General features: G+C 45.7%; 6 protein-coding genes across 6 annotated transcripts; 1 reads left to right on the top strand and 5 right to left on the bottom strand.

Annotated features, from left to right (window-relative positions):
* Positions 1 to 254: 254 nt before the first annotated feature.
* On the bottom strand, positions 255 to 4782 carry LOC117843481 (uncharacterized). The gene is made up of 3 exons (XM_034724086.2): positions 3499 to 4782; positions 2714 to 2857; positions 255 to 1219 (listed from the first exon to the last, which is right to left on the bottom strand). The coding sequence occupies exons 1-3, from the start codon at positions 4077 to 4079 to the stop codon at positions 520 to 522; spliced, it is 1425 nt and encodes a 474-aa protein (XP_034579977.1). The 5' UTR covers positions 4080 to 4782; the 3' UTR covers positions 255 to 519.
* Positions 4783 to 9792: 5010 nt separating this feature from the next.
* LOC117856231 (uncharacterized) lies at positions 9793 to 10936 on the bottom strand. Its single transcript, XM_072291429.1, has 2 exons — positions 10601 to 10936; positions 9793 to 10520 (listed from the first exon to the last, which is right to left on the bottom strand). The coding sequence occupies exons 1-2, from the start codon at positions 10934 to 10936 to the stop codon at positions 9993 to 9995; spliced, it is 864 nt and encodes a 287-aa protein (XP_072147530.1). The 3' UTR covers positions 9793 to 9992.
* Positions 10937 to 11367: 431 nt separating this feature from the next.
* On the bottom strand, positions 11368 to 12770 carry LOC117856222 (protein ALP1-like). Its single transcript, XM_072291154.1, has 3 exons — positions 12208 to 12770; positions 11895 to 12120; positions 11368 to 11813 (listed from the first exon to the last, which is right to left on the bottom strand). Exons 1-3 carry the CDS (start codon positions 12715 to 12717, stop codon positions 11368 to 11370), a joined length of 1182 nt encoding a protein of 393 aa, XP_072147255.1. The 5' UTR covers positions 12718 to 12770.
* A 1416-nt stretch (positions 12771 to 14186) lies between these two features.
* On the top strand, positions 14187 to 16078 carry LOC117834145 (uncharacterized). Its single transcript, XM_034713775.2, has one exon. It carries the CDS (start codon positions 14762 to 14764, stop codon positions 15932 to 15934), a length of 1173 nt encoding a protein of 390 aa, XP_034569666.1. The 5' UTR covers positions 14187 to 14761; the 3' UTR covers positions 15935 to 16078.
* A 392-nt stretch (positions 16079 to 16470) lies between these two features.
* On the bottom strand, positions 16471 to 18842 carry LOC117834135 (phosphoribulokinase, chloroplastic). Its single transcript, XM_034713768.2, has 5 exons — positions 18195 to 18842; positions 17856 to 17940; positions 17665 to 17749; positions 17248 to 17492; positions 16471 to 17013 (listed from the first exon to the last, which is right to left on the bottom strand). Exons 1-5 carry the CDS (start codon positions 18737 to 18739, stop codon positions 16762 to 16764), a joined length of 1212 nt encoding a protein of 403 aa, XP_034569659.1. The 5' UTR covers positions 18740 to 18842; the 3' UTR covers positions 16471 to 16761.
* Positions 18843 to 20093: 1251 nt separating this feature from the next.
* LOC117834156 (secretory carrier-associated membrane protein 5) lies at positions 20094 to 23778 on the bottom strand. The gene is made up of 12 exons (XM_034713784.2): positions 23552 to 23778; positions 23271 to 23405; positions 23112 to 23174; positions 22979 to 23012; positions 22743 to 22865; positions 22557 to 22619; positions 22276 to 22369; positions 21938 to 21983; positions 21778 to 21845; positions 21388 to 21436; positions 21148 to 21213; positions 20094 to 20331 (listed from the first exon to the last, which is right to left on the bottom strand). The coding sequence occupies exons 1-12, from the start codon at positions 23603 to 23605 to the stop codon at positions 20299 to 20301; spliced, it is 828 nt and encodes a 275-aa protein (XP_034569675.1). The 5' UTR covers positions 23606 to 23778; the 3' UTR covers positions 20094 to 20298.
* Between the last annotated feature and the right edge of the window lie 788 nt (positions 23779 to 24566).

The raw sequence follows: 24566 nt of genomic DNA, 5'->3' as shown, positions 1-24566 counted from the left end.
AGAGAGAGAGAGAGAGAGAGAGAGAGAGAGAGAGAGAGAGAGAGAGAGCAACGCACCACTTGGGGTCATATCGAGTGCACTTCCCTGGCCCAAAACAGATGCAAGGTAAAGCCTTGCTCACACCCCAGCTTTCTGTCACGTCTCGAAGGACTTGTCTTTATATGCTCCGCTGATTCTATATTATATATCCTTTCCTCCGAGCACATAGAGTATATTGTTCTGTTAGATAACAGTGAGCATTGAAGAAACTAATGTGTGCGAGAGTGCAATTCGTCCATATTATACTCACCAACCTCCTAACAAGAGCAGACAGAATGTTTACACATGATCTGAAGCACATCTCAATCAGAACAAATAAATGAAGAAACATTACTAAAAGAGGGGGACAGAGAAATAAAAAATCTCTCATCTTTTCCTTTTCTACCTCTTGCCATCTTAATGCAATGTTTATTATCCTAGAGATCATCAAATGTGGTGTGTGCATATATGCTTGCTCTTTCAATTCCAAGCTAAACAATGTCATAGTAGGCCACTCTCCCCTTGCTCAAATGAGCTCCCTGCAGAAGTAGCAACAACATTGGTGGCCATGGTACCCCAATCCAGCATGTTGAACAATGGATCGGCGCCCAAGCCTTTGGGTGTTGTTGCCTTCTCCCTGCCCGGATCACCACATGGGAAGATCAGGCTCATGGGATCTGACTCCAACTCGGCGAGGTCGGCGAAGAAGTCGTCGACGTGGTGGCCGCCCTCCGGTATCATCGGCCTGTAGCTCTGGCTGAACATCTGTTGCATGAGATCACCGTGATCCAGCGCCACAGAAGTGCCATGGTCTATGGTGCCCTTCTCCATTTCTGACCCGACCATGGCCTCCTCCTTCACAGCCATCGTCGTCGTCGTCGGAGTGCTGTTACTGGCAGTGCTTGTGGTCGCTGTGGTGGTGGTGCTGGTGGCTGCGGTCGCCGTGGTTGCGCTGGCGGCCGTCGCGGTTTGATCCGGCTCCGCCTTAACGATGGGCTTCTGCAGGTTGTGCGAGGAATTGCTCTTGCTGTTCTTGGCGTGGTGAGACCGCGTTGAGCCGGCGAGCGCGTTGCGCTGCGTCGGCCACGGGTGGTTGTGCTCCGAGTTGTAGGTGATGACGAGCAAGGTTGGATCTGTCCGGCTGCGCTCCACCTGCTTCCGCGCGGGGCATCCTTTCGAGCTGCTGCATCTGTAGTACCCTCTGAAAACAATGTACATATTTTTCTTCAGAACTAAATTAAAAATAGTACAGAAGCGCATGCATTTCTAAATATTCCAAAATTTTAGGCGCTAGTGCTATATATTTGCATGTAGTTATAGGAAATTAAAACTTGTGCGTTGTGTCACAGGAAATTAAAACTTGTTCTGTATGGGACAAATACTTTGCCGTGAGTTTTTGGTCAAAATATTTCCCATACATAAGTATTATGTCACAGAAAATTAAAACTTGTTCTGTATGGGACAAATGTATTGTTTAAACTTATGTCGGCAACATGAAAATTTTAATTATAGCTAGCGAAAACAATCTCTAAACATATCCAATGCTCAGAATTCTTGCTAGAATTATAACCTAAGTACACCCTATTGTTCACTTTAACAAATATACTGCTGCAGAATAAGAACGATAATTTGCATCTTTCAGACTCTGTATATATGCATGTGTGAAATCACCAAATTAAAACACTGAAGAATCCATGAAGAAAGGGATACAATGTAAAGCGATGGAACTATTAACTATATTTAGTGCTCAGCATGAGATCAACCAAAAATATAGTGGGCTTATTTAATCTTTTAATTTATAGAAAATTTCAATCGATTCGTTGGTGAGCTATGCTTGATAATGAAAGATATTGTAGGTATACTTGTGCGTGTCATCGCTGAATGTGAAAGGGCTAGTGCAAAATGCAACATAGTTTCAATTTCAACTGTCATATAGATAGGACGAAATTTGCACACGAAATGTGAGGTGGTGAATCATCAATTGTGCGTGAAGCAAATTGTAAGGAAACTTGATTCTTCGTTTAACTTTTCTTGGTTTATTAGGGTAAGCTCGTATATACTCCGATCCTTCTGTTTCAAATTGTAGTTTGTTTTGGTTTTCTAGATTCATAACTTGCTACGTATCTAGATTTTATATCTAGGTGCATAGAAAAACTATAAATCTAGAAATGTTAAAACTACCTATAATTTGGGATGTAGGGAGTACATCTTATTATGCTTCAACATTGGTAAGTTTTAAACCTCTAATGCTTTAATTTTCTATGACAACGTAGTAATATAAGAAAGATCCTTAGAATCGACACAATATTTTTTGAACTCTACAACTGTGAACGTTGAAAATTACATGGCATGGCTCGAAGGAGAAGGACAATAAATACTACTCAGAGTTCTTGAACTTCACGATTGTTATTTAGAAATTCCATGATGGAGTTCAATTAATTCTTTCAGTTGCCAATTGCAACTGAAATATATAGTTTCAGCTGCTACCTTATCATGTGCTAGCTAGCTTCTACAACTGACCAAATAGAATACTACGACCAGGAAAGAAATAGGAATCCGTGTCTTCTCCCCCTGATTGGGGGGTTTTGATGAGCAATGCATGCTCATATTATTACGATTAGATGATCACCATATAATTATATACGCACACATACCCAAATGCATACATGGATCAGAAGAGAGACCAGTCATTTACCTCGGGTAAGGTGATCCTTTGATGGGCTTCTGTCCATACTTCCTCCAAGCCCAGAGATCAGAAGGAACAACCTCTCCAGTGGTCCTCCCTCCTGCTGATGCTGCAGGTGCTGGGATGCAGACAACCTTCCTTGCCTGGTTTTTCCTGCATATCAAACACAAATGAAAGCACCAATAAGCAACAAGTGCCAGTGATCATATGCTTAACCAAAAGATAATTTTTGAGCTAGCACATTTTTTATATATCTTTGTATGATCATATAAAAGCATGCATCTTGCACAAAATGAGATGACTAGGTAGGGTTTGCAAAGACAGCAAGTTGAGCTTAAGAAATAGCTAGGCCTAGTTGTTTTGGGCAAAATGCTAGCTTATTAGTTGAAATCCTGTCTACTACTGTATTTTTTCAATCCCCTGTAGACGCTACTTGATTTTTTATTCTCGGAAGTTTTTCACAAGCAGCTAGTGGCTACCTGTAAGTTTATAGTCTTTATCTAGATTCTAGAACATCTGATCTTGCCGTTTTTGTTAGAACCGAATAATAGCTGTGATTTTTTACTCTCCCTTTTAATCCTTGGAAGATGCAGAATGAGGAAAAGACCAGAATGGGAGCAGGAAAAGTGAGCAGCGGCACTTTCCCTGAATTACGAATCTCGAACCCTGACTCTACACAAGAAATCCCATGCAAAATTCACACGCACCCGGGAAAAGAAATTAGGGAAGGGTTTGGTTCATGCATGACAATGATCAAGAATTGCTTAGATCTGGCAGCGATCACGGTGCCGAACCTGCGCTTGATCCCGCCGCCGTGCGGCGACGGCATCTGCATCCCTGCGACGGCGTCGAACGCGCAAGGCGGCCCAACCGCCAGGCCGGGCATCATCGTCGGCACGCCGAGCTTCACGGCGTCACCGCCCGCCATCATCACTGGGTACGGCCGTATCTCTCTCGGCGACAGCGCCGGCGCCATCTGCATCCCCCTCGCCACCACTCCGCCCCCGCCGGTATCCACCAGTGCGCCTCCGCCTCCTCTGCCACCGACAGGCGCCTCGAAGTCGAAGAAGTCGGCAGCGCCGCCGGAGGAGCAGGCGCGGAAGTTGCCGCCGGTGCCGAAGGCGTCCGAGAGGCCGGCGAACGCGTCCCCGAAGCCGTCATCGCTCGGGCCGGCGCCATCGGACGGCGACGGCTGGGGTGGCGGGAAGAGGCCGGCTCCTGGCTCGGCCGCCGGGAGCTGCCACCCCGCTGTGGCAGCGGAGGAGAGGTCCGCGACACCAGCCTGCATCGCGCCGCCGGCTCGGACGACGTCGGTGAGGTCTCCGCTGGCCTGGCGGTGGTCGCCCTCCATCCTTTGCAAGAAGTAGTCGCACATGGCTACCTCCGTAACCTTGCTTTGCTAGCTACTGATCTTCTCCCGGAGCCGCTCTACAGGAGAGTGAGCTCTTGGTTGGCAATTCGGAAGAACCGAATAAAGCCAACTGATCTAGGGTTAGAGAGGAGAGCTCGAGTCTTGAGAGAGAGCTTCTTGCTCGCAAGGCTACCTTGCTCGGCTGAATTCGCTCGATCCGGCCGGGCTTGTTTGTTTGTGCCGTGCGGGGGCGAGGGGAAGCGTATGATATGAGCGGTGGCCGGTGGGCTAGCTGTGCAATCAAACTGTCTTTTCTTTACAAGGACATGAGAGAGAGAAGAGAGAGAACGGATGAGAGAGAAAGAGAGAGGAGAGGGAGGGCAAGGGGGGCAGGCAGGCACAGTACGTTGGGCTAGCTCGGAGCGGACAAAATTGTGGCAGAGAGAGAGAGGAGAGAGGGAACTGGGAGTGCTAGTGCTCTTTTCCTGATGGAAAAGTAGGAGATGCATCATGCATGGTCGCTGACTTCTTTTTCCCCGGACTGCGAGTGCTCTCGATGCGCGGAGCAGCACACACAGCTCGCCAGCTCGGAGCACGCAGTAAAAAGGTAAGAAATGGCGCGCTGCCGCTCGCGCGCGCGGTAAAAATTTTGGAGCCGGGGGACGATCGAGGGGTCGCCGGATCAGGGAGCTCATGGACGCTTGTCCTTGTCGTGCCGCGCCTGCCGCCTTGCCGCAGTGGCATGGCAGAGAGGCAGCGACCAGCAGGTCCAAGAGCGCAAGCCATATGGTATGGCGACGCGTTACATGTGTTCACTGTGCACACACTAGCCATAGCTGGTAGCCAGGTGCGCGAGTACGCGTGCCTGTCGGTACCAGGATTTCGTCCTTTCTTTCCCAGTCGGCGGCGGTTAGTGTTAATCGTGCTGCTTAGTTGTTGTAATGGCCCAGTCGATCGATCCAGGAAATGCTAAGCCACTGCATTCCTTTCAACACTAGCTTGAATGAACCAGCTGGCGGTTCTGCTGGCTCGCAGCAGAGAATGCGGACGCCATGTTTGAACAGGCGTCCGTGGCGCGGCGCAAATGATATGCTTAATTAGCACGGATTAATTAAAAAATGCGGAGCCACGCCCTGCTGGCTGATAACGTGCGCCGGTGCGCGCCTTCGTCTTCCTCACGTCAGACCTGTGCCTCTCGGCTCGAGCGCCCGCGGTTCATAAAAAAATAACTCTCTACTGCCGATCGAAGGCGGAGGCGAAGGCGATGCTCTTGTTGTAAAAGTGCAGCTTGATGGAACAGCTAGCTAGCGCTCAGTGAGTCCATGCGTGGTCCAGACTCCAGAGCTCCAGGCAGGCAGGCAGGCACTCGATCTTGCTATTTTGTACAGTAAAGCACACTTGCACACGAACGGTGTCAGTCCACATTAGGTTGGTCAGGACTCGCCTGAGGGGGCAGGGTGAAGTTTGTGCGCCCATCATTTCACTCACCAAGGTTCAAATAAATCCTGGTACGTTACGAGTAATAATAGGATAAAAAATAGTGTGCATACATCCTTAGTTGTTGCAAAGACTGAGTATTATTACCACCATTACCTAAAATGAAGATTGCATGCATCCATCGTTAGAAAAATGAAAAAAAAGGAACCCATCTTTCTTTTTTCTTATCTCAGCATCATGCATGCTGTCGAATGTCGATAAGGAGTAATATGTAATGTAAATTTCAGACCAAATAAACATATGTCTGGCCGGTAAAATAAACCAATTAAGCCTTCGTGCACGCACGAAAATTTACTATTTCAGCAGCAGTTTGACTCCAGCAGCGTTGCAATACATACGTATATATATCCTCGAACCCCGCGCCGTGCGTGTACGTGGTAGAATTGGAGTCCTGCAGGAGACTTGGTCAAGGCCAGCTGCAAGAAGATTCTCGCGTCATTTAACCGCACGCGCGTCGCGTACGTGCGTATCTTTTGGTGTCTGTGCGTGGTAATGCTTCGTGAAATTGTTTACTGACGGCACCCTATTTCTTCTAATCGTTGGGAATATCTTCTCCATGTGTTCCTTTCGCCAGGATAGATTCTGATTTCTGAACGAATACACGGCCACGCAGCGGTCTCAGTCTCTCTCACAGATCAATTCTTGATCACGCTCTTGACTTTGCTGCAGCCGACGGTACTGAAATGTGCGAGCTGTCTCTCTTCCCTGCTGCAGGACGGATCAAAAAATTAACCGGCATGTCAATTTCGATCGACCTGGTGGTCAGTAACCACGGACAGGCGTAAACACATCTCGCACGTAAAGCTAACAACGGTAATTAATGCAGGAACATGTGGTTAATTGATTACTGCCATAAAATAATCGAGACAAGACAAACTCATTAAGGATGGCCACATGACGACAGCCAGCTGAATTTTAAGAGAGCGTCGTGTTCGAAGACCGTTAAAGAAACACACCACTTGCGTCGCAGCAGGCAGTGAAGTGATTCCATGCATCTTTTCAGCATCACACGATTGATTATACTTATTTCTGAAAAAATTTTGCGCCCAACAACACCCGCAGCATGCACGTTCAGGCATGTGCTTCGAAATCTAGCATCAAGTACTATCTCTCTCTCGCTCTCTCTCTCTCTCAGAGAGAGAGAGAGGCTAGCTTGATTAGGAGCCAAGAAGCCCTAACCTTTTTGCTCATCAGTCGCCACTGATTCACTGGTGGGATTCTCTCTCTGACGACTCTGATCGTGGAAAAGGCATGCGCCCGCACAGTTGAACGACATGGGGGCCTAGAAGCAGCAAGAGAGGGAATAAGAAGCATCCTGCCATGTGCCACCTAGGCATATAGCATGCATATACTATTAACGCAACATGCTGATGCTAATTAACTAAGAGTACTTGTAAACATATCTTATATTAGTAGCTGACACTGACCGTTTAGTTATAATCAAGCTAGCACCGTGTCGATCTGTTCCTTGCATGTGCAGTGCTTATTCTTCCTCAGCAGGCATCCCGGCATAGAAACAGTACAGTGAGCTTTACGGTTTCACTGATTGCTCACTTCTGAAGCTTTTTGAGCCTTTGTTCTGGGGCGTGATTGGTTTGCTGCTGAGCTTAGCCTAGCTCGTATCTGGGAGCCAAGCTCCTGATAGCTAGGCTCAGCAGATGTAACGAAGGTTTGATTGGTTACCTGTATTCATTCACTCAGGCACGGACAGAAGGTGTTTGGTTACCCGCATGAGATGAACTATTACAAATAAATATTATTATGATGCTTATTTTATTTAAGTTTACTTTAATAGTTCTACCTCATTAAGTCTTAATCATCTTTGAAAAATACTAATACCACTTAATATAAGTTCCTCACTTGCTTAACATCGTCATTAGTGAAAATTACTTGTACCCACCGAGCCAGGCCCGCGGGAAACGGACTGCCTGCGTTTCCCGGGAGCCAAGCTGAGAGGTGCCTTTTGCATGAGCCGGATCAGGCTCGCATGAGTGTGCAGGCAACCAAACTAGTCGCAGACTGCATCCCAGCAACCTGGCTAAGCCTCCGCCTCCGCACAGGCAACCAATCAGCCCCGTAATTATACAGAGCTATCTTAGTCGATCCATATCCATGTGTGTGTAAGGGATTTATGTAACTGCTGTGAATCCGTGATGACTTCAGCGATGCCGTCATGGTTATCAACAGAATGTGTCATCAGACTTCCAAATAAATGCCCATGCCATGTGATGATGTGAGACCCTTCAACGATCGATTTAATTAAGCAAAAGCCATGTTCAGTTCTGTGCACATGCATTCATTCTCACCTTGTTATTTTATTCCCTAGCTTGGAGAAGGATGGAAATAAATAAATATATAGAGAAAGCAGTGTGCATGAACATATATATCTCACCACTATATTTTTGCATTGGCATCTATGTTTGGAGAAAAATCAAATGATATATGAATGCAAAAGGTTATTTTTGTTTGTGCACTTGACCTGTGCATGCTTATCCTCACAAGCCATATCAGATTAAGCCAGTGATTATCTTAGATTAGTTACGGATCAGTCCAAATATGCTTCCGTAATCACAATATTAGTTATTTCCACCCAGATGCCGTTGGTGTCTTTTTCTACTGTATAAAAAATTCCTATACGTGTTAATAGTACATATAAAGGCATCCCCTTGCATGCATGTCGACGTACCTGGCCGCTTAGCTGATCGTGACACTTGGTTAAAAAAAGAAAGAAATTAAGAAAAACAAAAGTGTGAATATGGTGTGCTTGACATAATTTTTGGAGCCGTTGCCAAGTATAAATTTGCCTATATTGCTCCAATTAACCATGATTATATATTACTTAAACCAGTTGGTATGGGCATGTACCATGTATGCGTGCTTGCAGTTTGTAATTATAGGCCTGCTTGTCGTTTCAGCCAGCTTTTGGCTTTTGCTTCTCAGAAGCACAACCGGCTTTTAAATTTTTGAATTTTAAAAAGCAAAACCTGGATTTCTATTTTAGCTACAAACTAGTTTGGAATAGCTAGCTAGCTTTTATTTCCTGGCTTATGAGAGATGATGTTTTGAGGTATGCATCTCATATCATTCAAAAGCCAATAATACAAAAGACACCCCTTTTCTGTAGTTTCTCTAGGACCAGCTTTTCATCAGCGTCTTCTAAAAGGCCAACTTTGGAAAACATTATTCCAAAAAAAATCCTAATACTCTTACTGACTTCAAGCAATTTATGTAAATCCTGTTAGAAAGTACTCCCTCTAGTCACAAATAAGTGATGTTTTGGACACTAACACAGTACCCCAAACACATTTTTTAGAAACGAAACACAATTTTGACTATTGCATTTATTACAAATCTTTGTAAACATATATAGTAAAACATACTTTTATAAAAGTACCTTTCGAAACAAATCTACTCATCATATCAATTTCAAGAATATAATGCTGATCAAAACCCATAAAAAAACAATATGCAACCAAAGTGTGAAATGCTTGATTTAGGAGAATGGACAACCATTAAACTTCACTCATTTGCCACTAGATGGAGTAAGCTAGGTGGCTAGCATAAATGTATCGTCTCGATCCCTTGGTGCACATATACATTTTGCCATCTTCAGGTCTAGCAATTAAGGGTGTGTTTGGTTTTGGAACCATGTGGGTTGGGTCGGAGCCGACCCAGTTATCTGGGTTGGGTTCGACCCAGCTCTTGTTTGGTTGCAGGGATGAGTTGGACCCAGTTTTCTGTTTGATTGGGGGGATAAAGTGGGTCGGAGTGGTTCCATCTCTTGTTTGGTTGGAGAATGCGGGTTGGACACTGAATATGCTCACCTATCTGGTGAGATTACCACATACATAGCTGCCCTACGACCGCCGATTGTTCCTGTGACCACACGCCGTACCAACAGAAAACTATCAACATTCTAGCACTATTATGTACTGTAAAAAATTATTGAGTATTGTTTAATTTAGAAAATAATATAGAATCATCAACTTCTTAACTTCTTAACCGATCTACAGAATATATCAAAATAGGCTATTGAAATGCAAGCTTTTCTCCAGACTTTCATGTTTGTAGCAATTGTGTCATACTTGTAAAAATAGGATTTGATGCTCCTTTCTTTCTAGTTATAAACACATAGGCATAAATCATCCTAAAAGAACAGAACATTCACCAGGAGGGATGGGAATAACACCATGCATTTGCCGAGTAGAAAATCACTTGTCAAGGCAATTAACCAATTGAACAGAGGCAGCAAGCAGGCACACCAATTCATCAATCTTGAGCAACGTTAATCAAGTTGAAGCCTTACTTACATCTAACAAGTTCAAGGCAATACAACAAGTTACACCAAATTCAAGCCTTACATAATATAAGTTCAAGACTTACACACTAATATAAGATTCAAGTTATAACAAAAGAAACATCCCACTCAACAAATCAACCTTACATTCCAGGGAACTTCTCAGCGATGAACATTGTGATCCAATTTAACTTGTGCTCGAATGGCAGATTATAGAAAGCTTTGCCAATGTGAGGATTGGCCACCAAATGAGCATAGTAGAAAGATATGTGTGCTGAAGTAAAACCAGGAAGTTGGTTCAAGATGTCAAATAGGTCAGCTGGCAGCTCATTATCAGGTTTAGCAACCAATTTTATGGCAGCAGCAAGGTTCTCACCTACACTTTTGAAAGCGGCAACCAGCCCATCCTCCTCCATTGCAGCTACCTTGGCCTTCTTACTTGGTCTACTAGCACAAGATGTTGCCCCTTGATTGGTAGGCCCATCACTTAGACCATGACCAGTAACCTCATCCCCCTCTTCCTGACTTTCACCCTCATCCTCCTCTCTACCTAGAGGTGCACTTGTGTCTTTTGCAAAATTTCCAGTAGCCATGCTATTACCAAATATTGCCTCCATCTCTCTATAGTGCAAGAGGGGCTTGTTCAAGAACTCAGCATCAGACTTGTGATCCTACATATGGAGGACAAATAAGTTAATATAATTTAACACCGGTCAATCAATTAAGAACTAAGCAAAGATAGTAAGTTTACATGGACATGACCGTTGTAGTGCTCCTCATCTAGTGTAATCATGCAGTTTTCTTCATCAAAGAGGGCTGCACTCAACTTCTTCAATCTATTTATCTTTGCATACCTTTTCTGCCATGTTTTCAAATGATTCTTGACTTGCTCACCAGTGATCCTTGTGGTGAACTTCTCATTGATAGCCCTAGCACAACCATTGAAAAGGTGTTTCTTAAAGCCCTTTGATGTCTTCAAACCAGTAGCCACCAAATCATTGAGGTGAGAGAGCATTAAAGCAGACATGGCGGATGTCCATGTAGCATGCCCACTAGTTCCCCCACGCCCTTCACCTACTTCCTCCATTGTTCTGCTAGATACAAACACAATCAGTAATAATACTAGTACAGAATCAGCACCAAAATATAGTCAAAATATAGATTACCAATACAAAATCAGCACCAATACATAGCCAAAATATAGATTATCACCAATACAAAATCAGCACCATTACATAGCGAAAATATAGATTATCACCAATACAAAATCAGCACCAATACATAGCCAACATATAGATTATGACCAATACAAAATCAGCACCAATACATAGCCAAAATATAGATTACACCAATATAGAATACGTAGACAAAATGTACATTATCTCCACAAATTACATAAAATTCAGCAAGCAACATGTTCGTAAAAATATTATTCAACATCAAACATTTCCTTACAAATAGCAATACATCAGCCAAGATGTTATACAACTGGAAAAAAATTCATTTTCGAAACAAATATTAGTTAACATTATTGTTTTGACGGTCTGCCCACATCTGATCTGCTAGCTGCTGCCTGAAATTAACCATAGCAGCATGCTCATTTTCTTGGCCAGTGCGTGTGGAAGCATGGTTGTAGCTTGGCCAATTAGTATCCTCTGCAAAGAACTCATCACGCCCATCTTGTATGACCCAATTGTGAATAATGCAGCAAGCACAAACAATATCTACTTGTGTTGGAAAAGGGAAGAATGGAGTAGCATCATCAAGAATTTTGAATCTCCTCTTTAGTGCCCCAAATGCCCGCTCTATAGTGACACGTAGTGATGAGTGTCTAAGGTTGAACAATTCCTTCTCATTTTGAACTGGATTACTTCCCCATTCATTTAAGTGGTACCGAACACCACGAAAGGGGGGCAAAAATCCTGGTTTGGCTCCATATCCAGCATCGACTAGGTAGAACTTGCCTATCATTTGATAGACAGATTGGTTATAATACTATAAACTGATATTTGTATGTAAAAGTTGAGAGTTTACTACTCTATTACCTTGTGGAACACGAAGGCCATTCTCACGTTCTAAAGCATCACGTAAAATTAGAGCATCATGTGCAGCCCCTTCCCAACCAGCCAACACATAGGTGAAACGTAGATCAAAATCTACAGCTGCCATTACATTTTGTGTGCAAACGGATTTCCTACCACGAAAGGCATGCTCAATGTTCTTAGGAACAGATGCTCTTACATAAGTACCATCAATAGCTCCAATACAATCCTAATTTTTTCAAAAAAGTAATAATTAGGGACCATATGAGGTAAGATTAATACAAAACTCAAAACAAAAGAGGGATAAGCCTCACACCTTAAAGTAAGGATCCCATCTGTTGTTTCCTGCAATTTTGCTTGGAGTGTCCAAAGACGGGGGCCTAATTAGTTCCCCTCGCAGCTCCCCAATAGCACGGAGTACTTTGTTGAAATAACGGCTAACTGTTTCTCCCGATCTATCAAAATTAGTTCCTACTAACCTATTCCTAAGGTTATGCCCCACTGTATTTAGAAACATACCCACTTGTTGCTCAACACACAAGTTACATGTATCTTGAAGCAACCCACGCTCTCTAAAAAGATTGCAAAACCGAAAGAACTTGCCTCTATTAAATCTTAACATGTTCAAGCAAGTTGTGTCATCCTTCCAAATTTTGTTATTTAGATAATCTACTCTCATCCTATCTCTTGCCTCCATAGGCCCATAGGTAATACCAAATCTTCTTGTACATCGTTTACGTTTCCTAGACTGAATAATCACCGCCATCATTGACAACAGCATGTATGCAGCAGCAGCACAACTTACAATCTTGGTCCTCTTATCCATCTACAATACAAGAATGAAAAAAACACCTATTCTTAGAGACCATTGAACCAGGATGTCCTGCTACTGGATGATTTGTTCAATTTATCTCCCAAAATACTATGAACCAGGAGCATCCGAAGCTAATACAGTTCAAATATCAAGATGTCAAGCATGGTGTAGACTTTCCTTACCTTTTGGAGAGCAGGGGACACGACGGTGGCGGATGTCAGGGGTGGCGCTAAGCAGGGGCGGGACTTGTGGGGGAGATGGAGCTTGACAGGGGCGTTGCGGAGCGGCGGATGGCAGAGGGGCGGCACCAGTCAGGGGCGGCACCAGTACGGGCGGCGGATGGCAGGGGGGCGGCGGAGGTCAGGAGCGGCGGAGGATGTCACGGGCCGGCGGCGGCGAGATCCACGGGCCGGCGGATGGGGGGAAGGGCCCGGCGGCGGAGTCCACGGGCGGCGGCGGCGAGATCCACGGGCCGGCGGCGGCGATATCCACGGGCGGCGGATGGGGGGAAGGGGCCGGCGGCGGAGTCCACGGGCGGCGGCGGAAGGCACGGGCAGGGCCGAGATCCGGCGGCGGCGAGATCCACGGGCGGCTAGATCCACGGGCGGCTAGATCCACGGGCGGGCGGCGGCGGATGGCGCGTGCGGCGGCGGATGGTGCGGGCGGTGGCGGATGGCGCGTGCGGCGGCGGAAGGTCCGGGCGGCGGCGGATGGCGCGTGCGGCGGCAGAAGGTCCGGGTGGCGGCGGATGGCGCGTGCGGCGGCGCAGGGCGCGGGCGGCGGCGGATGCCACGGGCGGCGGTGGCGATGGCAAGGAGGCGGCGTGCGCCTGGCGTCAGGGGGTGAGAGAGGTGAGGATAGGGTTGGAGCGGTGACTGCTGGCCCCAGCTGGTTTCACGGGACGCGCGAGGGAGAACTGGGTCGGAGCGGTCCGTCCATTTTGGAGGAATCCGCTCGACCCGAATCAACTGGGAATATTCCCATCTGGGTCCAACCCGTTCCCCATCGTTTTTCAACCAAACGCGGGATGAAGTGGGTCGAACCCGTTCCGACCCAGTTCAACCCGGTAACCAAACACACCCTAACAACACGCAATATTTTGGATTAGTAAGCTAGGTGGCTAGCAATTAGTATAGGCAATCGTACTTTAGTGCCAAGGATAACTGTCTAGCTAGCTAGCTAAGCATCGCATATTATACTACAAACTGAATATTTAGATTATCTCTTGCTAGCAGGTAGGGAGTATTTAATAAAGTAGCGACAGTAATGAGTGGGGTACATCACCTATCGCGTCCATACGTCGATGCCCGGTTCACACTTAACTGAATTCGATGCCCGGTTCACACTTAACTTAAAATGCCAATGCTCGAAGTGTATAGCTAGACAAACAAAAGATACTTGAGAACATAGCAAAACTACCCATGAAGTTTCGCGTACTTGGCGTACCCAAAGACTGCAATCGATCGATTGATGGGTCCGTCGGTCCATGGTATTGTTTCGATGCGTGTCCTGATTAATGAGACACGTACGCGTGAATCCAAGTGCCTTGTGACGAGACCAATCCAAGCTTGGGGAGGCGTGTGAGTACATGTGAAGCACGCACCAGATTTTAATTAGGTTGCCGGGTTAGTAACTAGGAAGAAGACAGGGCAGATCACCTTTGCTTCCACTAACAGGCATCTTCTCCCCCTCGATTTCAGCTTCTCGAAGTGAGCTCCGGATCCTTAAAAATCGTTGACTTGGCCGGCCGGGAGCAGGAGTCAAAACCTCTCGACCCAAGTTCATTGGGCTGGGCTTTCGCAGGCGAACCAAGTTAGAAAGCCCATGCACATTCGCAGCCCAGCACGCATGCGTGGTGACTGGCAATTAGGAAAACGTCCACGTTTCCTCCCATGACGAGTCCTGAGCACCGCACAACCACAAACTTCTTTCGCTACCCTGGCCTCCCTCTGAGCCCACACAACAACAAACTAGCCTGCCGAGCGCCCGGTCCGGCCCGTGGAGTGGGAGAGTCCAGCGCAGCCCCGTCTTCTTTCCTGCGACGCGAAGCCCCACAATGAAACCGCTCGAGACACGCCCGCCCACCGCCGTCGTGCCTGCGATGCCGGAGTTCCGCGACTGGGGCAACCTGCCCGAGCTACCGCTCTCGGAGGTGCTGCGGCGCGTCCTCCCCTGCCTCCGCTCCGTCTACGCCTTCGCGGCCGTCTGCCGCCCTTGGCGCCGCCTGCTCCGCGCCTCCGCCGCCAACCTCCTCCGCCCCGGCATGCCCCCGTTCCTCCTCAATCCCTTTCCCAGATCCCGCGCCGTCGGCGCCTTCTCCCAGCGCGTCCTGGAGCGCCCGCTCCCCTACCGCGCCGACCTCGCCGCCGAGGGCGCGATCCTCCTGTCCGCCTCTCGCGGCCACCTCCTCCTCCTCCCCTGCCGCGGCCTGTCCGAAGGCGAACCCCGCATCATCATCATCGACGCTCTCACCGGCGCCGACCGCCGCGAGATCGTGCTCCCGTCCCCTCGCTTCGCATGCCACTACGCCGCCCTCTTGCCGACCCACCTCCTCGTCTTCCACTCCAAGCACGCCTTCTTCTCCCTCCCCTTCCCCGACCCAAACCCCGATACCAGCTCCTCCGGTCCCCACTGGACCAAGCACAGCCTCCCCCGCCCCGCGTCCTTCGTCACGGGCATCCTCGAATTCCGCGGTCGCGTCCTCGGCTTGACCGACCGCGCGCAGCTGCTCGAGTTCCGCCTCTGCGCCAGTCCCCAAGGCCACACCGTCCAAATGCTGCCAGCCGCCGGCCTCCCAGACGCCACCACGTTCGATCGGTGGCACTTTGGGCCCCGTCTGGTCGCTGCTGGCGATCGGCTTCTGCTGGTGCTCTTCAAGCTGGAGCCGAAATCGGGCTCCTTGTATCAGGATAGAAGGGAAGTGAAGAAGGTGGCCATCTACGGGCTTGACATGGCACGGATGAGGTGGGAGGAAGTGGAGAACATTGGGGCGTATAGCATCTTTGTGGACTGTGCCGGCAAGAGTGCTGCTGCGTGCATGGATGTGGGAAGCTGTGGCGTGGAGGAGAACCGAGTTTATGTTGTGGCTACTGGGCGCCGCTGGAGATCATTCCCTCCAGGGTGGGAGGCGCCTCTCGGCGATGCTAACAATGGACCATTTAGCAGATTTGCAATGGGTCGGCAGCCATGGCCATCAAAGATATGGGTTTATCCACCACTCTTCTTTTGATTATATTTGTGTGGCAATGCTTGTATCAACTGTAAGAACAACCGTATCTAGATTCAGCTGTTGTATGAATTACTGAAGATGTTGCTTTTACAGTATGTGCTACCGCAATAATGAGTGATTAAGCAGTTGGTTGCTATGATCCAACATTTGTTGACTTAAAACACTAGTAGTAGCAAAAATACACTGTATTTTCATACTGAAACACTAAAATGGTACGAGTCAGGCTAAAATATTTTTTGTTCTGTGTGCCTATATGCGATTATTCTCTCCTATTCTTTTGGAACATTTGTCCTTCTCATTTAATTTGTTCTGAAGTTCCCATTTGTCCTTTATCTGAAATATATAGTGTTCTGTGTGACTTCTATCTGGAGGGTAACTCCATAACCCTTTTGTCACTAATGATCCATGGTTACTTCTTCAATGTAATGCTGATCCACAATATAGAATGGATTGGCCAGAACACCATGCTCCTTACTGGGCCACCTATAAATTTACCTGTGTCATCAAAATAGATGTTCTATCTCGATCCTTGACTGTTCTTGCATAAACATTGGCTCCTGGTCAGAGAGGTACCAGGCACCAGGCAGTTGTATTTCTTTCTGCATAAAAGCATGGAAGAGGTATACATTCAAACATGTGAAAAAGAGATGCAAGAGCACCCCCATGGCGAGGGATTTCTAGAAATTCCATTGCATGTTTTCCTGAGCACTGCAATGACATTTCTACCTCCTTCTAGCTGTGATATATCCGAACTAATTACAGGAAATGCGAGGATTCTCATTCTCATTGAGTTTGAAGAGGTGTAGGAAATCTGAATGTGGAGATCATTAAACTTTCGCTGACTCAACTGGTGCACCAGCCCTCTCAGCAACTATCTGTTCATAGAGATCTCTAATCTTCAGTCCAACGATGGTCTGGAAGAGACCTGTTCCATTGTTGCTTCCTGGGAAGTCTGCATGCTTTAGCATTTGCTGTGTCACCTCTCCGTAGAATTTAGTTGAGAGGTTGCTTAGATGGCTCTCCACGTAGATGAGCTCATCTAGTCTGTCAAATTGCCCATCCATCTCCAGCACTGATACCTGAATACATCAAGCAAATGCTAACTCTAAAAACTTTGGGTCAGGTAGAGACTGATCAACAGTTTAGTTTGTCAGCCAAGGAAATTCTTGATCACTAGTTTAAAAGTGGTTTGGTCTTTTTTTAAATCCTAATTTGAACTACTAGCTAGATCGTTATCAGGTGTCAAGTTAGTTTCCAAGTAACAGACAAACTTTTTCCTGACTGAAGAAGACAAATAAACAGAGATGAATTACCTCATGGCCAAAGTAAGTGTCCGGGCCATATGCAAATTTGATGCCAGGGTAAGAGCATGTGAGCTTTCTTCCACAAGGTACCCAGCTGATGCTTGATCCTTCATCGAAGAGGTAAACTGGGTTGAAGTGCTTCACGCCTTCTTTCATGATCAATTTAACACGCAGCACCTTTCCTTCATTGTCATCAGGAATCAACTGGGTTGGCAGAACTTCAATCACAGCATCAGCATATTGCTTCTGCGGATCTGTCACACCGAGTGGTAAGCGTTAACATGTCTTCATTTTGTTGAGTTTGAATTTCATTAGTTGATGTAGCATTTTGTTGCATAGTCTTTTTTTATCCAGAAACAACTTAGGCTGATCATAACATAACTTGCGACTTCAATTAAAAAAGACAAAGTTGACAGAATGCTGTACCGATGAAGGCATCAAAATCTGGTTTCCTCGCTTCAATACTAGCCTGGATGCTTTCAAGGCTGTGCCCACGCTCTGCCATGTCCCGCTGCCAAAGTATCGGTGATATATTTTAGATGATAGAAAACAGCATAAAAGTCCCTTTTATGACTCATGAGGAACAAGAAAAATATAATTATTTCTGTTCAGCTGACCTGAATTTTCCATGCAAACTTAACCTCATCACTGATGTCCAAGTAAATACTGAAATCTAGTAGGTCCCTCACACGCTCATCGAACCTGATTGAAACAAATAAGTGGTAATTAGATATTAGAAAGAGAAAATAATTCTGCTTGTTTTCATGGTTTCTAACACAATCCTGTTATTTTGACTTGCTCTTTTAACTCAAGGCACCAGAGAATTGAAGTTTGTCTGGGGAAACTTATTGTAGCCATGAATATAATGAAGAAACAAAAGAACAAACACCATATACTATGAGAGAATGAGCCAGAGTAGTAGCCGCAAGTGGAGCATGGGCATAGACTGAGCTTACATTGGGTGCAAGCCCTCAATGACAAAAATCTTTGGGGGCGTGATAACCTCTGGTGGGTCGAGGAGGCCAGTGACATGGTTGTAGATTGGCTTCTCAATTGTCTGGCCTTCTTTGATTGCCTTCACCTGCTCATACATGAGATCAAAGTTGTTCGCCCTTGGGTCGAGGGCTGTCACACCCTTCTCCTTCCTCCCGGTTCTGTCCAAGGAATGGTAGTCATCAAGGCATATCACGGTCGTGGTGTCACTGATGAGCGTGTTGGAGTCCGGGTTCCCGCCCTTGGGTGGCTCTGCGGCACCACCAAACACACTGGTGAGCCGGCGCATGAAGGTACTCTTCCCGCATCCCGAGTCTGCTGCCAGGCCAATCACCACTGGCTTCTCGACGGAGCATGAAATCTGGAAGGTTCTTGCCCCTCCGTGCCTTCTGCCGCCTCTCCTGTTGCTGGTGAAGAAGATGACTTGCTTCTGCCTGAATCCTGCGTTCGAGACGGTTGTGCATGGGGAGTGCAGAGAGGTGGTGGTGTGCGCGCTGCTGATCGCCATTTTTTTGCTTGCCGGCCTTTGTTCTGGGCTAAGCTTCTCTTCTTCCCTCCAAGCCTCGTGAGTGGAACTTGAAGAGAAGAAGAGAGTGAGAATGGAATGGTGGATGTGGAGCTAGAAGAACATAAGTAGGACAAGAGGATGTCGATGATGTGGTGTCCCTATTTTTCACTTTGTTTTTTCTGATAACATCAAGGGCGTCCTATACTGAGCTGAAAATGAGTTCTTCCTTTCATTCCTAGTACAAGTGTATTTTGTCAGTATTCTTCCGCTGGATGTAAGCTGAATTTTCTTGCTCAGGAAAGCGAAAATGTTTTATCAGTGGCCACTATTCCTGGTGTTCTTAACATGCCATAGCAGGTTTTGGAGGGTTTATACGTTGAAATTATTCTGCTTATTATTGTTTCGTCTGCTAATACGTTACGTATTTGAGATGCCTATACGTGTCTGAAATTTTAATACCTGGAGAATACTTGTGCTCCTTTTGTCGTTGCTGATTAGCTGATCCCTGACTTGTGATGGCCCGGGCCGCACGAGCGAAAGCTTGGTTGTGGTTCCATGAATTTAGATATGGTTTCGCCACGTGGCGGCGCGAGGATGGCTGGTTTCAGATGAGGGAATGATGGGTGGCTGCAGATGAGAGACCTGGGAGGACTTTGGGTGGAATGGATCGAGGATGTTGCTGATGATCCCCCTGTACCGTGCTGTTCACGCGACATGTACGTTCTTGGTCTCGGAACGCAGTGCCCCTGCAGTCCACGCGATAACCTGATTGCTCTGTAGGGGGTGCGCCAGGTAAGCATCCGCCTCACTCGACGGCCAGGACTTGTCAGCGTCCGCATCGCCTGATGCCCAAGTGATCTGTGAGGGATCTCCCTTCTTCGTTTCCTTTTTTCAGATATGCCATTCCGAAACACATGCCCGTGCGCGTCAAGAGAAATGAATTCATTTGGATTCACGAGCCGAGAACAATATTTGCTACTGCACTGCCAATTTGCCACATAAAATCCTCCAAAAAAAGTTGCGTAATCGTGTCACGACAGTGTGGACAGCAATGCTGGCTCTGTTGCCGCAGCTGCATCCATGCTGACTGGCAGAAAATGTGAGAACCAGAATATTACCAAAGAGAGTCTCATCTACTCCTGATGTTGACACGTAAGCAGAGTCGGAAACATTGAGGGCAAGAACCGGCAGAAGCTGAACCTCCAAGACAGGGAGATTAATTCAACGTCACAGAACATACAAATGAGATCCCAGGAGGCCAGGATGGTTGCTATCTTGGGTTCCAACAACCAGGGCTCTTGTTGTGAGGCACCAACAGACACTTAAACGGCTCAGTCACACTAGCAAACAGAAGTGAGCACGACGTGTACTTTGTATACTAGTAAATAATAGATCGGTCCAGAAACGACACTACAATATAATGGCATACCCCTCCAAAATACAAACTTTAAATGTTAAAAATTACATTGTCATTGTCATAACATACAACGACTGACATGTACTTATGTGTATGCACAGAACCGCAGCGCAAGCATATGTATTGGAAATCCTTCCATGGCCTACTTGTGCCCTCTGAAGTACATGTATACTTTCTGCACACACCAAACAAAACGAAGATCAAACCACTGTTGGTATTGGTCGGAAAGTAAACTGTGTTGGTATTAGCAGAATGTATGGTATAAACAAAAGTTCTTCACACATGTTGATGGTTTAAATAAAAAAGGTAACATTGTTCACAATGACTCGACATGCTCACTCTCAACTTTCCTATATTCTTCTATGACAATGTGTATTTAATTGTGTATGCTTGTGCAGTCCTTGTTGAAACAAATATTATGACGAAAAAGAACATAGAAACTATAAAGACAAGGATTAGAAACAGACGAGGTGACACATAAAAAGCAAAGGAACCATTAGGAACCTATGCACCATGCAAAAATTGCAGGTGCAAAACTCAAAACAATTCGTACAAATTCATAGATGTAGAAATCATAACTACATTAGGAACCTATAGTTTTCAACATTTTAAGGAGAACTTCAGTTTATTGAGAACTATGCATAGAATTGAATAGCTAGAAGCCTGGAGATAAATGTAGTCACATATAATAAAAGACATACTTATTCTATAGAAGTTTATATTTGAAAGGAATTAAAGATTTAAAATTCAAACATTTACAATTGTTCTGTGTGTAACTATATTGATCTCAAATGAGCATAACAGAAAATAAAACATATACAATCCACCGTAAATGGCTGTCGTGATTGAAATGCCCATGTATCCCACATGCATTTGAGTGCCAAGAACTAACAGAAAGGACTTTCATAACACCATGAAAATTGAGAAAGAAAAGGACAATGCATAGGACGGAAGAGATATAATGGCAAACATGCATAGTGGAGTCACAGACCTGAAGAACCCATATGCTCACAAGTGTCTCCAAGCAAAACAAGGCAAATCCGACAAAGTAAAAGATCTGAAGGGAAAGGAAATTGGTTTACATGTCAGATACTCATCTTCTGAACTTATAAATTGCAATGAAGACTTTGCAGACTAAAAGCACAAAAGTGCTTGACGAAAACAAGTGCAGTTGCTCTTTTATAATAATGAGCTGCAAAAAGATTAAAAAAACATCTATAGATGTACTCACCCCAACTATCGCATGATCTGAGAAAGTGTCAATTGCAGCCAATATACCCCTGATGACAAACAAAGCATATTTCTATTAGAACAAAATAGACAAACTAAAATTCTGAGTCTTGCAGAATTATAATGAGATAGACAATCTATCTGAACTGTAAGCATTAAGAAAAGCAACTCAAAGATTAAGTACATAATAGTAAACTAGAGTGAAGTTCAAGTTCAAAACTTAACAAGCACAGCCTAATTTTGGAAAGGTAATGTCAGGTGTTCCTAATCGCACTACGTAAGAGTGAACATAAACAAACACCACTAGTGGTGACTAAAGAAAGAGTCAAATGATGGTAGTCAATGAAAATTCTATACTCCCATCAAATGTGCGATGTGCAAGGAAGCTTACGTTAATGATTTTCCACGGAATATAATTGGAGGAGCAATGGCGGCAAATACGCAAAAGCCAATGTGGAGCTGTGCACAGCCGAAGATACATAAAGTAAACAAATCAGGTTCATAGCATCAATATCAAGAATGCAGAAACCATGACTTGATGAAGAAATTACCAGGTAGCAGAGGAAAAACCATCCAAAGCTGAAAGCACTGTCAGTTCTGTCAAATATGTTAGCAGAGAATTAGTACAAAACCACTGTTAGTGCTAGAAAACATAAAGCAGAAGGTCCATCAGATCATTTAAAGCTAAACACATCTGGTAAAAAATTGTTTTCGTACTTCACTTTAGTCAAACCAGAATATCAACAATGTACTATTGCCTACTACAATACTATCATTACTATGCAATTATGCATGTCCAGCTGAAAGGAAGTGCAATTCATAAATTAACAGTATGAACGAATTTCTAACCAGTATGTATAGCAGGAGGCATTAACCAATAGTTGCATACCTCATTGCTCGGTACAGAGGCCTATACCACATCAAGTAAGACAAAGGGATGCCAAGCATACCATAGATAGTAGCCAGGAAAAATAGTTTGGAATCTGCAAGGATGAAATTATCCAAGATTTAGTGGTCTGCTGCATTAAAAGCATAACAATGCAATAAAAATGAGCACTTGTATGTACTTAAACTGCAGGTCAAGTACAACAGTACAGTAAATGTGGAGGTGCATGAAAAAGCAGTATATAGAAAGGACAGAAACTAGCTAGAAAGAAATCCTGAGCTCACCTCCCCCTCTGATCCAACAGACTATGACAGCAATAAAATTCCAGAAGAGACAAAGCACAATGCCTGTACATCATAGCAATAAAACAACACCCTCGGTAAGATGGTAAGTACAACTGTACAAACACCTGGAAACACTAAATGTAGCACACCGTGCATTAAAAACTAAAATCAAGGATGCATGCATACCAAGCCAGCTCGCGAACGCAAGATACTGCAACTTCTGAGCGTTTGCTGGTATCTCATTGGCAATGTCGTGGTGGATGATTGGGAAGAATGGTGGCCAGTTCTTGTCCTCCATGGGCACCCCAGCTACGGCATCAAATCAGAAGTCAATGAACAACACTCAATTCGTTGTTCCATGTGAACGTAATGGAAGATAACCATTGAGCTAAGTTCAATTTTAGTATAACGCAGAAGCATACCGCTCCTGAGGGCTTCCTCCCTCCTCCTGATATCCTTGACCCCGAAAGATTCCACGGAAGAATAGAAAATTCAGTCAAGATCCATGTCAATGATTAACAGTGAGAATCCAAGGGAACAGCAAGGCACGCATACCGCATCTCGCCTCCTGAGATCTGATTCCCACTGCGACAGCTCCTTCGCCTTGCCCTTCGAATCCTTCATCCCAAAAGACAGCCACATTACCACACAAGCTCGCTCGATCAATAATCACGCAACGAAGTAGTAACGGGACGGAGCATCAGCCTCTCTTACGTTCATGGTGTCGAGGGGGATGTCGACGGTCGCGTCGCCCCTGCCACCGCCGAACCCGACGGGCTCCGCCGGCCGGAACCCGAACTGCGACTTGCCGCCTCCGCCGCGCGCTCCCCCACCTCCTCCTCCTCCATTCTACACGGCACCAAAGCAGCACCTCGTTAGCACGCCCCCAGAGCCAAGCGAGTAGATCTCTCGCATCCGAGATCTGCCACGCCGCTCGTGCCAAACCCACGCGGAATGGGGGATGGGGGGAGGGAGAGCAGAGCAGAGGGGGTTACCGAGAAGGGGTTGTCGTCGGCGCCCTCGTCGAAGGGGTTGGGATCGTGGTTCATGCTCGCTGCCGGCGACGACGGGTGGCGGGCGGAGCGGCGAACGGGCTGCTTTGATCGCGGTGGCTTGGGTCGTTGGTGTGCGTGGAGACTGGACTACTGGAGTAGAGAGGGAAGCGGTGGGAGGGGTGGGCGTGTCGGGCGTGGTGGGAGTGGACTGACCGCCTACTCGAGTCGCTTCCGGTTCAAGTTGCTCTCATCTTCTTGGTTTTTTGTTTCCTTCAGTTCGTTCGCGGACTTCGCTGGCAGCTGGGACCGGGACACCTTACCGTCTTTTTCTCAGTTGAACGGAATGGGATTTTGAAAGACGCTCGTGAATGTTGGTGCATTGGATTCAAAACGCGAAAAATTTAAGATGCCAACGAAATAGATGAATTTTGAAAAAAATCGAAAATTTCATACTAGGATTCAGTTATTTAACTAATTAACAAATTTATTTTTAAATAAAATTTATCTAGAATTTAATGAAAATTTGGACGTTAAGCGCTCCTATAAATGAGCATATAAAGTATAGCATGAGAGAAAAGAAAAAAATGCGCAACTAGAGTACAACATCTTCCATATGACCAGTTTGGTCATTTTGAAAATGAAATGACATTGAATTTTGATATTTGGCCCAAACTTACTCTTTTCCCACAATATCTTGAGGATGTCTTTGACTCCATGTGCTTCCTAATTCCTATGCATAAAAAATGCATTAAATGAGGGAGTATTATGTTGTTTACTCCGCGCTATTTTCTGTTATTACGGTTCGTTTGGCACAATTCTGACTCATGCTAAAATTATTTTGGCTCTGACTTTTTTGGTGAAGCGACTTTTGTAGTTTTGGCTTGTCTTGTTGGAAAAATATTTGGTAAAACAATTTCTACTGTTATTTTGTACCGCCGACTAGTGATTATACACCGCGCTCTTCTCAATTTCAATGGCTAGTACACAAGAAAAGAGGGTTTATACTGGTTCGGAA

The sequence above is a fragment of the Setaria viridis genome, chromosome 1 (assembly GCF_005286985.2).
Source record: "Setaria viridis chromosome 1, Setaria_viridis_v4.0, whole genome shotgun sequence".
NCBI lineage: Eukaryota > Viridiplantae > Streptophyta > Magnoliopsida > Poales > Poaceae > Setaria > Setaria viridis.
This window is presented reverse-complemented; position numbering and strand designations above follow the sequence as displayed.

Coding starts and splice junctions, on each gene's coding strand:
- LOC117834156 (XM_034713784.2), bottom strand. CDS start 23,605: ATGAACCACGATCCCAACCCCTTCGACGAGGGCGCCGACGACAACCCC. Junction 23,013..23,111: donor ATCTCAGGAGGCGAGATGCG/GTATGCGTGCCT, acceptor TTCGGGGTCAAG/GATATCAGGAGGAGGGAGGA. Junction 21,214..21,387: donor CAGATCATGCGATAGTTGGG/GTGAGTACATCT, acceptor CTTTCCCTTCAG/ATCTTTTACTTTGTCGGATT.
- LOC117856231 (XM_072291429.1), bottom strand. CDS start 10,936: ATGGAGGAAGTAGGTGAAGGGCGTGGGGGAACTAGTGGGCATGCTACA. Junction 10,521..10,600: donor ACTACAACGGTCATGTCCAT/GTAAACTTACTA, acceptor CTCCATATGTAG/GATCACAAGTCTGATGCTGA.
- LOC117834135 (XM_034713768.2), bottom strand. CDS start 18,739: ATGGCGATCAGCAGCGCGCACACCACCACCTCTCTGCACTCCCCATGC. Junction 17,750..17,855: donor AGTTTGCATGGAAAATTCAG/GTCAGCTGAACA, acceptor ATACTTTGGCAG/CGGGACATGGCAGAGCGTGG. Junction 17,014..17,247: donor ACACTTACTTTGGCCATGAG/GTAATTCATCTC, acceptor TGATGTATTCAG/GTATCAGTGCTGGAGATGGA.
- LOC117834145 (XM_034713775.2), top strand. CDS start 14,762: ATGAAACCGCTCGAGACACGCCCGCCCACCGCCGTCGTGCCTGCGATG.
- LOC117856222 (XM_072291154.1), bottom strand. CDS start 12,717: ATGGATAAGAGGACCAAGATTGTAAGTTGTGCTGCTGCTGCATACATG. Junction 12,121..12,207: donor GATGGGATCCTTACTTTAAG/GTGTGAGGCTTA, acceptor TGAAAAAATTAG/GATTGTATTGGAGCTATTGA. Junction 11,814..11,894: donor TGGCCTTCGTGTTCCACAAG/GTAATAGAGTAG, acceptor ATCAAATGATAG/GCAAGTTCTACCTAGTCGAT.
- LOC117843481 (XM_034724086.2), bottom strand. CDS start 4,079: ATGTGCGACTACTTCTTGCAAAGGATGGAGGGCGACCACCGCCAGGCC. Junction 2,858..3,498: donor GGCGGCGGGATCAAGCGCAG/GTTCGGCACCGT, acceptor TTTGATATGCAG/GAAAAACCAGGCAAGGAAGG. Junction 1,220..2,713: donor AAAGGATCACCTTACCCGAG/GTAAATGACTGG, acceptor CATTGTTTTCAG/AGGGTACTACAGATGCAGCA.